At 44.1% G+C, this 13,502-nt stretch overlaps 2 protein-coding genes across 2 annotated transcripts in view; both read left to right on the top strand.

The window, feature by feature from the left end:
• Nucleotides 1–12,672, top strand: part of rnf213b (ring finger protein 213b) — a gene marked incomplete at its 5' end in the record, with an annotated part of 31,184 nt that extends 18,512 nt beyond the window's left edge. Inside the window, 27 exons of the mRNA XM_083635747.1 lie at nucleotides 15–135; nucleotides 275–375; nucleotides 760–939; nucleotides 2,150–2,295; nucleotides 2,813–2,912; nucleotides 3,030–3,141; nucleotides 3,317–3,503; nucleotides 3,614–3,813; nucleotides 4,138–4,260; nucleotides 4,655–4,765; nucleotides 4,883–5,125; nucleotides 5,239–5,317; nucleotides 5,438–5,472; nucleotides 5,579–5,679; nucleotides 5,774–5,924; nucleotides 6,033–6,198; nucleotides 6,295–6,389; nucleotides 7,063–7,311; nucleotides 8,546–8,678; nucleotides 8,787–8,870; nucleotides 9,444–9,624; nucleotides 9,721–9,922; nucleotides 10,027–10,104; nucleotides 10,336–10,542; nucleotides 10,791–10,880; nucleotides 11,569–11,747; nucleotides 12,313–12,672. Of these exons, the coding sequence (XP_083491873.1) occupies nucleotides 15–135; nucleotides 275–375; nucleotides 760–939; nucleotides 2,150–2,295; nucleotides 2,813–2,912; nucleotides 3,030–3,141; nucleotides 3,317–3,503; nucleotides 3,614–3,813; nucleotides 4,138–4,260; nucleotides 4,655–4,765; nucleotides 4,883–5,125; nucleotides 5,239–5,317; nucleotides 5,438–5,472; nucleotides 5,579–5,679; nucleotides 5,774–5,924; nucleotides 6,033–6,198; nucleotides 6,295–6,389; nucleotides 7,063–7,311; nucleotides 8,546–8,678; nucleotides 8,787–8,870; nucleotides 9,444–9,624; nucleotides 9,721–9,922; nucleotides 10,027–10,104; nucleotides 10,336–10,542; nucleotides 10,791–10,880; nucleotides 11,569–11,747; nucleotides 12,313–12,451 (3,793 nt within the window). The 3' untranslated portion in view covers nucleotides 12,452–12,672. The remainder of the gene's footprint in view (nucleotides 1–14; nucleotides 136–274; nucleotides 376–759; nucleotides 940–2,149; nucleotides 2,296–2,812; nucleotides 2,913–3,029; nucleotides 3,142–3,316; nucleotides 3,504–3,613; nucleotides 3,814–4,137; nucleotides 4,261–4,654; nucleotides 4,766–4,882; nucleotides 5,126–5,238; nucleotides 5,318–5,437; nucleotides 5,473–5,578; nucleotides 5,680–5,773; nucleotides 5,925–6,032; nucleotides 6,199–6,294; nucleotides 6,390–7,062; nucleotides 7,312–8,545; nucleotides 8,679–8,786; nucleotides 8,871–9,443; nucleotides 9,625–9,720; nucleotides 9,923–10,026; nucleotides 10,105–10,335; nucleotides 10,543–10,790; nucleotides 10,881–11,568; nucleotides 11,748–12,312) is intronic.
• Nucleotides 12,673–13,066: 394 nt separating this feature from the next.
• Nucleotides 13,067–13,502, top strand: part of cep131 (centrosomal protein 131) — a 28,439-nt gene continuing 28,003 nt past the window's right edge. The window contains exon 1 of the mRNA XM_083636222.1: nucleotides 13,067–13,166. The gene's annotated coding sequence lies outside the window, so the exon portion shown is untranslated. The remainder of the gene's footprint in view (nucleotides 13,167–13,502) is intronic.

Here is a 13,502-nt window from a genome sequence, read left to right as displayed (position 1 = left end):
ACGTGCCCTTTCAGGTCACTATGGCGTGGGATGCTGGTTGTAGCAGCTTTCATCCAGCGAGTCATGTTTGAGGTTAAACAGAGAGACTCTCGATTGAAAGAACTGGCTCTTAAACACTGCAACCTTCTCCAAAATGTAAGTAAAAATGCTTAGCGACTTGTTAAGGGGTCTGATTAAACTTTAAAGCGACTAGTAAATTAATGGTGGGGGGGGTGTGGGGAGAGCCAGTGTTGCATGAAGAATGTAAGTTAAATGTCCTCTGTCTTTTCAACAGCTGATGCAGGGCTCACCCGATATCAGGAGTGTGGACACACTGCAGCAGATGATCCGCATCCTCAACTCGTATCATGCCGAGTGTATCTCCAGGGACCTGAGGTGTGACACTGCCTTTGAACATGTGTATCCAGTCAAATGCAGATTTTTGTATGCAGGTTTATGCCAACATCTGTAGTTACTCTAAAGTCATGTAGTCTAATATTCAGTATTAAAATGTTATGTTTCTAAAAAGTAACTGACAAGTTCTGCCAGTGGATAATTCCTCTACTTTCCAGCACTTGCTTACAACACTGTTTTTAGTTTAATGGCATTAGAATCAAGTGAAAATATCATATTGGGAGATCTTCTCTTGTTCTGAGAAGAAGAAACACTTTTTTTTGTTTTTTTGTTTTTATGACTGATGTCATTTGTATGCATGATCTGTCTATTTGTCCATGTATTTATTTGATGGTGAAATAATTAATCTCTTGTTTTCCCCCAAAGGTATGGCATTACTTGCTCAGTTTGCCTGTTAGAGCTGAAAGAGCCGTCTGTCTTGGCCTGTGAACATGTCTTTTGTTCCCACTGCCTCGAGCAATGCATTCAGGCAGACAGACATTTCTGCCCTAAATGTAGGGCAGCCTTGCCACCCGACTTCCAGCCAACTGTCTCTCACACCATCAAGTGAGTCAAAAGAAATAACATTTATTTAACTGGGTGAATTGGTATCTCTACTCTTACATTTACCATAACAAACTATCTTAGTTAACTCATTCTCTGCCAAAGACGTACTCGGACGTACTTTTTACAATGGCGTTCTGTGCCAAAGACGTACTCGGACGTACTTTCATGTTTTGCTTGTTTACATTAGATCAGACCCTTTCCCAGCCTGTGACATTGTTTCAAGTCAAACTGATAAAAGGAACCCGCTAAATCACGTTTAGTATTTATAGTATAGTCACCCATTTAGCTCATTGAGTGCCAATGACAGCCTGAAAAAGCCCCGTGATCAAAGAGAAAACCGCTCATGCTGCAGCCCAGAGCCATGTAGATTGTTCTGGTTGCAACTGACGGTGCCTGCGAACACAGTCAATCCGCTCCCACAACTGAGCCCTTCTGCCTCTGTCTGTCTGTCAGCATAGTTTCTCCACACGATTAGCCGCTAGAAAAGCAGCAGCCGACACTGAAAAGCCAAACCTTTCCCTGCAGTCCGCGTGTGGCTTTTCCATGTTGCGCTGCCTGGGAGGCGGCGCACAAAAAGCACTCCGAAAATAGACGCTGGGTGCGTGAGGCTGTGTGTTACTAGTGTGGGGAGGAGTTTTCAGCTGAGGGGGGGAGAGGGGGGTGGGGCACGCAGGGCAGGACACAACTACACCACGTCACTACATAATAACTACAATATTAGCTAGAGTCAGTGAATGTGCTTGAAATGCTTCAGTTCACAAAAGGCTGAATATCTCAGCTTATAATTTGAAATGCCTGAAAACGCTGAAAACAACCTATCTTCTCCGGCTCATAACTAAAGAACGGAAAATGGTATCAATAAACTTTTTTTTGCTGATGATACAATAGAGTCTCCTTGTTCTTTTTGCGTGTTCGGTGTTTACATAGTAATATCACACAATATTCTGTGGGCCTCGAGAAATCACTGAAAACGCTCTGAAACTCTGGCACTGGGAGCGTCGTTCTCCAAAAGTGGCTGGCACTCAATGAGTTAATATAGTGAGAGTTTTTTTTTTTTTTTTCAAACAATGCTTGTTTCACAAAACGTTGCTCAGTCAAAGTCCAAAGAATTGTAGAGGTAGCATCTTAGCTTCCAATGCTATTACTTATTAAAGAATGTGTTAGTATTAGTATTACCTTCCCCAGTAATACTGTGCTTCTCATCCCTCAGGGCAGCGCTTCAGCAACAAGCAGACATTAGGAGCTGCTGTAACGCCTTCTTCCTGGAGGTGGTGTCCAGGTTCTGTCTGTCTGAGGGGGAGAGGCCAGGAGAGGGAGTGGTGGAGCTGCTCTTCTCCTTACTCGTCTCTGCTCAAGGTCAGTGTGGAGAAGTGAGGGTGCTTTCTCACTGGGAATGATTGCTTTCATTCCGTTCCGTGCCTGAGTGCGATTGCCCTCCCCTCTCCCCCTCTGGTCAGCTTTCACATTACAAAATTTATTGCACGCTCGGGAACGGAACGGACACTCGCAGAGTTCACTTGCATCATCAACTACGCCTGGAGTGTATCCTCGCCTGTGTGTTGTCTATGTGGTTCGGTATGTTTGGCGTTCACATTCGCAAGTGTTCCGTCCCCGGGCACGCCCAAGCGTTCCTCAGACCACCTTTTCAAGTGGACCCTGTCAACGGGTACGCTGTTCCACACCTGGGCACGGAACGCAACGTTCACACTCATGAAACTAACTGGGGTCAATTTGGGGACAAGTGCGCTCGGAAACGGTCCCGGGTCCCGAGTATGAAAACACCCTAGAACTGCTTAGTGCATGATAATAGCTGAACGCTACATGATACTGTGATGTTGAGGCATTCAATCGTTGATTCTCCTGTGTGATGCAGGAAATGTATACAGGACCAGAGAGCTCACTCCCTTCCTGGAGTGTGTGGACAACAGTCCTGTAGTCCGCTCCGTACTGCCTAAACTGCTGCTGCAATACAGGTATGGGTATGAGTCAACACCAACAACAACAACAACACAACAACAACAACACACATACATAAACACAACCATACACTTCCAGAAATCACATGTACTCTATAATAGTGTATCTATCAGTTTTGACCAGGCAAAGGCCCACATCCAAACCTACCTCAAGAATCTGGAGGAGAAAGTTCTGGACAGAGAAGACCGCACTGAACTCTACCTGCTCTTTGTCAACTGTTTCCAGGTAACAGACACCTACTTCACTTGCTCATCACTGAATCCTTCTCTAACATGATCATCTTGAAACTGATCATCTGCCAGAGGATTTGACCTTGGAAAGACCTACCCAACATCGGATGTTTACTAAACATCACTTGAAATTTAAATTGATATTGATATTGGTTTTGTTTCTGTTTCAGGACTCTCTGTTGTGCTCAGAAGTGCGAGAAGTGGAACAGAAGAGGCTGCAAGTGGAGGTCTGTTTCTTGAGCAGGCTAGCCAGGAAGCAGACTCCAGAACGAGCAGCAGACCCAGCAGAGTTCCTGCTCAATGTAGCCAGGCTACGGCTGTGTCTGGCCACTGCTGCCCGCATGCTGGAGAAAAGAGGTGTGCATTACTGAGCTTTCTTTGACTTTACAACAAAGACACCTGTACAAATCAAATTTCACCAGGCTCAGTTCATAAATAAAATGGTCACGGTGCTTTTGTTTCTTCAGTAAATGCTGGTGATGGAGGGATGGAGGCTGCTCAGTATCTGCAGCAGGTAAAGGCGGTGTGCGAGTACTGTGGTAATGACTGGCACAGGGTGTACCTGCTTAGAGCCCTCCACAGACAGGCTGGCATGGACTGTATCAAGGGCTTGATGAATAGTCCTGCCTGGAGCTGGGTCTTCCCTTCGGAGGTCCTTCGACTTCAGGTACAGCTATCTTGATATCTTGGATGTATATACATATTATTTTGCTTTAAACCCAGATTTTGAGTATCGAGGTAGAATTTCATGTTGTTAGCTATTTGTCAATTAAACATCACACATGCGTATATCCACTGATACTGTTCATAATCAAAGAATGTATTACAATACATAATTCAACCATAAGATGGAATTACATTGCACCATTAGTTTCAGTTTATTCACAGATGAAAAGACAATCTTGTCTAAGCAGAAACTAATAACTGCAAGGAAGAACTTAAACCGGTATTTTGAATGAACGTAAACTCACCAAAATTATTTTTTACTCAGAGGATGATTCCAGCCGAGGTGGACCGGTTCCTGTGCTGCGGACCGTCTTACCGGGCCCTGAGGGACGCTGTGGCCCAGGTTCTGCTGGAAAACAGATCAGACCCTCTGGTGATTGAACTACAGGTCAGAGAGACTCTGCTAATTTCTGCAACAAATAGAATTGTCCAACATTTCTAATGAAATGGTTTCATTTATTTAGCATATTAAGAAATATGATAACATGAATTAATGTCATATCAAGCCAACTCAATAGTCAAGCAATATTAATTATTGTATTTCAAATTTTGTTGTCAAAGTGCATAAATATAGAAATATGTCCATACAAACACTTAACATTAACAAATTATATTGAGTGGAATTTTGAAACAAATTAAGAAATGTAAACTGATTAAATTCTATATGAATAATCCATTACCCTATGCTTTTTCAAATTTCTTTGCAACAGCACAGTTCTTAGCAGATTTACTGTCTTCTGCTTTATGTCTCCATTGTTTTGTTCTCTGTATCTTCTCTGCAGAAGCTGAGAGGTTCTAAGGCTGCTACCCATGTTCTGCTAGCCCTGGCCCTGTTTAGACAAGTCACCTGCCGTTATAAATCATCTGACCTCAACATGCGCCCCTCTCCACAGGTCACCATATTTGACATCTAATTTCCATTGTGTCATATTGCGCAGATACTGACGTCAGACATTGACTCTGAGGTGTTTGTATTTTTGACCTTTTGTTTTTGACACGCGGCTGCACAGGACACTGGAAGACTGGAAGGCGTCCTGAAAAACACCGTGCCAGCAGAATTGAGGGAGTTCTGCACGGCACTTCTATCCAATCAGATAGGCGGACTGGGCTCCCCCCTCCACATCGACCAGGATCTTCCAGCTCAGACATGCACCCTCTTTGAGCTGCTGGTCCATGTGGACTCTGTGCTCCTCACTGGAAACTCGCCACTGGTTCCTCTCTACCAGATCGCCTTCCAACCTCAGAATGTTACAGTAAGGCACTTATTGTCTTCTGCGCGCTTTTAGGTTTTGCTTCATGCTGTCTCACACTACAATCTGTTTTCTGTGGATGTAGTTCATTAAATCAATTTGATCTTGCCTCAAAGCACTCCTTCCTGCCAACCATGCCAGATGATCACACAAGCGATGCCAGTAGCTGGCTGACAGAGAAAAGCCAGATGTATTGTGAGTATTTTACATGATAAAGGTTTGGATCAAGTTATGTGTCAGATGTTAAAGAGAGATCTGTCATCACTTACCAATGAATTTTGCTTTAGGATGTAATGTCTTATTCATGATTTGCAGACTGTGCCAATGGCCATCCATGCTTTGTGGGAGCGGTATGAGAGGTTTATTCTTTAGCAAGCATTTCTCATATTAAACATAATGAAAAATGCAACAAAGACTCAACACTCAAACATCATGTTCTTCTGTATTGTCCTATAGTGTGGTAGACCAGTGACCGTATCAAGATGCCCAGACTGTGGAGTACCAATTGGTGGGCAAAATCACTCCCCAGTCGTTGGATTTAAACGTGCAGAACAGAGGTATGGACCTGTTAATGAACCTGTGCTGTGACGTTATTGTCTGGGATATAGCCATACATTTCATCCATGTCTCACTCTTCTTATATGTGTAAAGTATCGGAGACCAAACCCGGACAGGACACATATTAGGAGAGGCTTCACAGAGGTCTGAAGCCCCTGAGAGACAGATGACGCCTGCCCAGTCCTGCATCCTTCGACTGCTTACACACCTCGCCATGCTACAAGGCGCCATAAGGAATAACCGGGTGGGACTTCACCCAAATCGGCTGCACCAAGGAAAGGGTTTTAACACCACTGCTACTGAAAACTATACTGTGCAAAATGACACCTGTGTTGTTGTTTTTGTGTTGTAGGGAGTTGGCAACATGATTCACCCCAGCGTGCGGGATGTTCCTGGCTTCCTGTGGAACCACCTTGAAAAGGACATGAAGGTGCTGGGGCGGACGCTGAATCAGAACATGGATGACACGGCAGTTACAGTTCATTTGATTCTCAACACCTGCGTAAAGTTGACTACAGGTGATGGTATTACCTTTCAAAGGACTTCCAGCCTGCTGTTTGCTTTGTGTAACAACACGTGACATACAGTAACTCCTTTGATTGTTAACGGTAAAGGTTCCCGCCACGCAACACATGACCTGTCCTCCAGACCTGGACGGCAACAGTGGGAGAAGCTAGTCTGTGATTCTGCCATTAACCCAGTACTTGAGGTAAGGAATACACATATTTGATTATTTTTATTTATTTTATTCAACAACCTCCTGACCAAGGAATTGCTATGTGTGTTCTGGCATAGCATATGATGGCAGGTAATTGATATCGATAATTGTTTTTTTTTTTTGTTTTTTTTTACAATTGAGATGAGTAAGCTGGCTAATGAGAGCAGCAATCCAACAGAAAGATCTAGTGAAGATGTAACATATTACATGCAAAATATGGCAATAGTAAGACTGCTGTGTGCTTTGTTTGTTTGTGTTTTTGTTTTGTTGTTTACTTGAGAAGCAAAATGTTTTTGGAATGCCGATCGCTGCCTCAAAGCACTGTCATCCATCCTTGAGCAGTTGGAAATATATTGGAAGCAAGTGTGTGTGTGTGTGTGTGTGTGTGTGTGTGTGTGTGTGTGTGTGTGTGTGTGTGTGCGTGCGTGTGCGTGCGTGCGTGCGTGCGTGTGTGTGTGTGTGTGTGTGTGTGTGTGTGTGTTTTGGGCAGGGGGGCGCAATTCGGGCACCTGCTGTAGTAATCATTGAGTCGCTGGTATTAATCAACCCCCACAGATATATATATATATATATATATATATATATATATATATCATGGTGTTTTTTGTGATATGGGACAGTGAAAATGCTAATTATTGTACCTTAAAAACATTCATGTTCTCAGAATCTGGCGAGGAATATGGCTGAAGCCCAGGAGAGAATCAGTGCTGACGATCAGCTTGTTGGGAGCCCTCTGATGAAGCTCCTCTATGGGGACCCTGGGCTCATGTTGTCCCTCCCCTCTGACTGTCCAACGCATCAGTCCTCCTTCTGGAGTCTACCTGAGATGATGACCGTGGAGCGCTTCTCTCAGCTGGTCGGAGAGGCACAGGGACGCACCTCCTTATCCATGCTTACACTGTTTCTTAAGAAGGTACTGGAGAATGTGTCCACAGTGTTTTCATCTATGTCTATGTCATGACTGAGTAATCCTATTTATGGGTAGGTCTGGGGACACACGAGAGCAGCCATTTCCAACCTGTGCTCTGGGGCCCACTGATGGGCCGCGAAGGCATTGCAAGTGGGCCGCCAAATAATTTGCAAACATTAGGAGCTTCGTGAGGAAAAAATATTATTATGTACTGTATGAAAATGCATTTCTCCATTGTTGAATGATATCGTTATCGTCATTTAGTTATCCTATTGCAAACAGCCCCTCAATTTTACTTTCTGACCTGTGCGTGGTGATGATGGACAGCTCCTCCTTTATCCTTTAATAATTGATTGGATTTATATATTATTAAATATTATATATTGTTAAAATAAAAGGTGCTCTGAGAACGCATTATTTGGCCTCCATACTGTTTACAGTCGGATGTGGGCCACAAACATTTTGGAAATTTTAAAGTGAGTCATAAGTCAGAAAAGGTTCTGAACCACTGCATTAGAGGATCCCCGCCGATTTACACCAGATTTTGTACCACAATTGGGAAGGGGAGATCCCGATCAGAGGCTTGGTCGGGAGTCTGATGATGCAAACAGATTATCTGGTCATGTGGGGTGTTTACAGCTTCAATCGTAACCACCCAGATTGACTGATCTAATCATATCAAATATGTTAGATTTTTATGACCTGACATCTCTGGAGACGTCCCACACGTCCTGAAGTGTGTGATCACAGTTTCACTCCTAGAGAGGAGAGTGGAATAGCCAATGAGAGCCCAGTTTATAGTGAGGTGAGGAATAAATGTTATATTAAAACATTATATTAATGGTAATAATGATTTAATGAATACGGTCCTTGAAATTAAACACTTTGTGAACTCCTGTCCTACAATGAATATAGGTTACTAGCCTAGCTAAGCTAACATTATATATTTGTCAAGCCTACTCACCTCCAACTCGCACTACAAAGTCTACAGATCAGTGCAGTGCATATGGTATGTGTCATTAAGCAATGAATTTGTAGAGTTTTTTAAAGTCTTCTAGTGTGTCCCTAACCCTGAAGTGTGTGTGTGTGCATCTGCGTGTGCGTGTGCGCGCGTGTGTGTGTGTGTGTGTGTGTGTGTGTGTGTGTGTGTGTGTGTGTGTGTGTGTGTGTGTGTGTGTGTGTGTGTGTGTGCGTGTGTGTGTGCGCGTGCACATCTGCGCGTGCGTGTGTGTCCCAGATACAGTGTGTGAGACAGTTACATCACCTACCTGAGCTGGCTGCCTTACAGTCGGACCTTTTGAGGGCATTTCCCATGGCATCAGACACTACACCCCAGAGTATTGCACAGATGTTGCAGCAGATACCGTCAGGTATCACATTTTGAATTGAATGTTCAACACCACCAAAATGCGATGGGGGGTCAAAGTCCACCGCCACCATCCCACACACAAACTCACCTTTCTCATGATCCTTGATAGGATACCAGAAGAAGATACTGCATGAGAGGGTGAAGAGCTTCATCAAGGTGTGGAACTGCCTCAGAATGGATGCAGCGAACAATTGTAAGCACATATACTTTCATTCTAACGTAAATGTGACCTGCTCTGACAAAATCATCAGTCACATTGACCCCAAAACACATTTTGAGTTTTATACAATGTTGGAAAGAGGAGAATGTAAGCTTTCTGGTGATATCAAAATTGTCTTTGTACCCCAAATATTGAGTGAGATACCCCCCTTTATGTCTTGGCTGTTTCCAAACTATGTTTTTGAGAAAAACGGCCTCAATTTTGACAAAGTAAGCTAGTTCTGCTTGTCACCCTAACTTTATGGCCTTCAACACGATATTTAGCATTCAAATTTCACAATCATCTTTAGACAGAATGAAAGCCAATGCTTCATCTTAGTCAAATCTGGTGAAACCCCAAAACAGCCAAAATCAATATTTTCTCGTAAAATCACGTTTCTACACAAACGGGCCAGTGCTACATGTGACATGTGTCACGTATGTGTGCCCATATGCATGTTTGTCTGTTGAGTAGTTGGTGTAGTGGTGTGCCTGAGTATATGGTGTCTGCTGCCTTCCTTCACTGCATGCCTTGATGTGCTTGCTCTCGTGTCTGTTTCTATCACAGCAGACTTGGGTGCAGACGTGAAGCTGTGTGAGAAAGAGGTGACACTAGAGAGCTCTGGCGAGTTCCTGACACCTTGTCGACGTGGACCTGGGTCATGTCTTCGAACTCTGGTAGATTTCCTGTCAAACACTCACAACAGCTTAGTGAGAGAGGCTAGGAAACTGAACCATCAAGAAGACAGGTCAGTCCGCCTTGGCCTTTGAATGGAATTTACTGGTGCGATTAAGACTTTGGCCTTTTACAGATGACTGTTTATTTCCCTGTGATATTTCCTCAGTGAATACAATGTTCCATTGGAGGAGATATCCGAGACCCAGCTAACCTTGTGCCATCCGGAAAGGGAGCTGCTACCCCTGGTGTTGGCCCACTGCCACTACACCTTGAGGAAAGGCAGGGAGACAGACATGAGTTACAACCTGCCGGGGATCCAAACCCAACTGGCCCGTCGCTTCCTGACCGGAAAACCACTTATCGAAGCGGTAAGAATGTAAAAGGATCTCACAATTACATGCAAACGCTACGTGATGCCATCTGTTCCACTCACCAGCTCCATTGTCCACTTTTTTTTAAAAATCAAAATCAGGACAACTCAAGGTACTTGAACCGACACCTACAGGATTTCTCTGTGGTCCTCGCAGAGGTCAGAGATAAGATCCGTCAGGTAAGTCCATTTCTGGTACCAGCCTTTGTCCAGAGACAACACTGACTAAAATGCCAACCCAAGAATGTTCACACAGTATTTTCCCCTGTGGGACCTTGAGGGGCCACTTTGTTAGAGAGGTCAAATTCCGTCAGCCAAACTTCTCTCTGTTTCCATTCACCGGGAGAGGTTCTCCCCCCCTGCCAGGCACCAGCCAGTGGCCTGCTGACAGTTGCTCTTTCTGCGGTACAGGAGCCGCTGAAGGGGTCGCTGAGCGGTGCCATGCGGACGGTGCTGCGCTCCTACCCTGATGTTTGTGATGCCGTGTTTGTGCTGGAAATCGGCCTGCGCTTCCTTGGCAAGACGGGCGGGGATCCCCGAGGTCAACTTTTGTCCTATCTAACTGATTCACTGCAGATGGCACCGCAGATCTCCACATTCTCCAGCTGTGTGGCCAAGGTAGAATCCTCCAAACCTACAGATATTTTCTCTTCCAACATCGGTATGCAAATAATATGTGATTCTATGGGTCGCTTTTTGTATGCAAGGCACTTACACCACCCTATTGTTGGTCTTTCTATACAATGATATTATTCCCATTTATAGACTACTCCAATCCACTTTTGTGCACTTTGGAAATAAGCTGAATAAAACATTGTCCAAAAAATACCCCTGACTTCAACCCTTCTGTTTCATTTTGATTTCAGGCTCTGGGAGAGAGTAGACTGGAACACAGCATATTCACCTGGCAGCTCCTAACCTGCTGGAAATCTGAGCTCATGCTGAGCCGAAAGCAGGTTGGCAAGAATCTAGTCACGTTGTTTAAAATTAATCCCCATGAGTTGCAACTAGTCTTGCTGGGGTCCACACAAAAAAGAAATACAACATTAGCACACAACCTGTATGTATCATATACCGCACAACACAATCCCTATAAGTCATAATCCACCATACCCCAGAACACCCCTCACCCACACAAACCCACCCCGCACCCCCAGATGACATCACCCTATACGGCATCTTATCTAGGTTGCTGAATACAACAGTCACAAGAGGAATAGACCAGAGTTTGACAGGATTATCCCTATTGACCATTGATGACTGATCACAACAATGGATCTGTGCCAAGCCACTTTAAAGACCCCCCCCCCCACCCCCCACCCCACCATGGACCGCATATTTTGTTTTTGAGTCATTCTTTTCACTCATGTGACCCCTGCTAGCTGCCAGTAAGTGACCATAAAGAGCTCAACTTGCTGGCTGGGCTGTAAATCCGTAGAAAGTGTGCCGTCCGACATGGCAGGCGCTAAGTGATTGACCCCAACAATAAAGTGAATTGTTTGAATTCCTCGTGCCGTTTCTGACACAAAGCACATGCTTTGAAGATTTTCATAAGCGTTGTATTGTTTGATGCAGTCCGTCGCATCCAGGGTCAAGAGTGACTTCAACTTTGATAACACTCCACTATATCTATATATATTACAGGACCCCTTTCAGAGGCTGCCTTCAGAATTCCAGCAGAAGCTGTCTGAGGAGGAGAGGAAAGGAGTGAAGATGTTCCTTGCTGTCACAGACGTTGACACTTTCTCTCTGGAGCTGCATGAAATTCTCCTACTGAAGACGAACAGCTCCATACCAGACCAGGGCTACCCGCCACACTGGGAGTAAGCAAACTAATCACCAACCAGCCATTAATTATTGTGTATCCCCCATCCATACTGACGACACAACTAGCAAAATGTATTTTGATCATTTTGTGAGTTTAGCAGGAGGTAATGCACCAAACAAATGGTAAAACATATCATTTACAAATAATTGCATTATTTTGTTTGAAGTGATGTGTGGTTTTGTTGAAGAGAAGACATTTTTGGAGTTTCATAATTGAAAGAAGTGTGCCTATTGTCAGAACAAAGCTGACCAGCCTCATTTAAAGGAATCCATTGAAAGTGGACACTTTGAATCACAGTGAAGTGTGGGGGTCTCACCCTGAGCTCTCCCCTGGGATTTGGGGCCTTTTGACTCCCAGAACCAGAGCATGACCCCTCCTGGCGGCCATCTGTCAGGAGAAAGGGGCTTAAAGTGATATACCCTCTGCAGCCACAGGTCATCTGTATTGAAGCAGCATCTGGACAGGGAAGTGAATAGGAATGTGTGTGGAGACTGAGAACAATTAGATGCACTGCTAACTGTTGCTCCTCCTGTCTGTCCCTTCCTCCTTGCTGTCTCCAGCATCAGGTCCACCGTGGAGAACCATTTGGATCAGAAAAACCTTCCACCTCTGCCGGGGCTTGAGTCCTTATCAGAGGACATTTTGCTGGACAAAGGAGCTGATGTGTGGATGGCAGCTGTAGAGTTCAGAAAAAGATAGATTGTTTCTACAGAAAAAACATTGCTGATGTTCTTTTTTTATTCTTACAGCAGGCCATATTATTGTTTTTTATTGTTACTGCAGTTATATTAGAATGACTGCATGATGCTGTCATTCTGTCTTACCATTGTCTCAGTGTCTATAATTATGAATTCATCCCATATGGATTAGGCAGAACATTTTAAATAATGTATCTCTCCATAATGTGAATGTTATAAATGTTTCTATTAATGTGTAATGATAGAAAGGAAAAGAGGCGAATGGTACAATAAAAAATAATACAATGTCATATTATTGCATTGCATTGCATTATGTTAATTCTATGTGGTGTTGGGAAATATTTGAATGTGTTGGAACTGGATTCTTCCTCTTGTCATCACGCCTGCCTTTTGCATAGTCAACCGAACGTTTAATTTGAGCCACGCCCCCTTGCACAGGGAACGGTAGATGGACAGCTCTCCCCTGCCTATCAGACGCGCCAATAAAATGGGACATTGTTCATTCTCCACCACTGCCAGACGTCGAGGGGCGGAGCTCTACTGTTTTGCTGCCACAGAAGAAGTTGCGCGTTATTTTCGTTCCTTATCATCTTGGGTCGACGCTTTTCACCGAGCAGCGGAGGAGGACTGTTTTGGCAGTGAAACGATATTCGTGATAGATCACGAGTGCTGCGTTTGGCTGAATAATACACAATGGTGCCATCCAGCTTCTGATTGTAAGTATTTGCTCATTTGCTAACATAATCTGCTCATCTGGGGATGATGGGGGTAAAAGATAGGAGAAATTATTGCTTTGGCAAAAGACTGGTATTCTGAAAACAAATTTGGACGCTTTTTATTTCCCCCGGAGGATTTTAACTACGTAGGGAATGGAACATCTGGAATGTTTCGCCTGCTAAAACGATGCGCGTTGATTTGACAAATCAGTGTAACGTTATCTTATTTGTATTCATCAGCTGCTTAACGTAACGGTACCTTGGTAACGTTAAGGTAATTCAACGGGAGCAAGATTTATTTTGTAACGCTAGCTTACGTTGTGACCAGCTAGCTAC

Source organism: Poromitra crassiceps (assembly GCF_964638095.1).
Source record: "Poromitra crassiceps genome assembly, chromosome: 4".
NCBI lineage: Eukaryota > Metazoa > Chordata > Actinopteri > Beryciformes > Melamphaidae > Poromitra > Poromitra crassiceps.
Note: the sequence above shows the minus strand (reverse complement) of the source record. Positions and strands in the feature narration are given on the sequence as shown.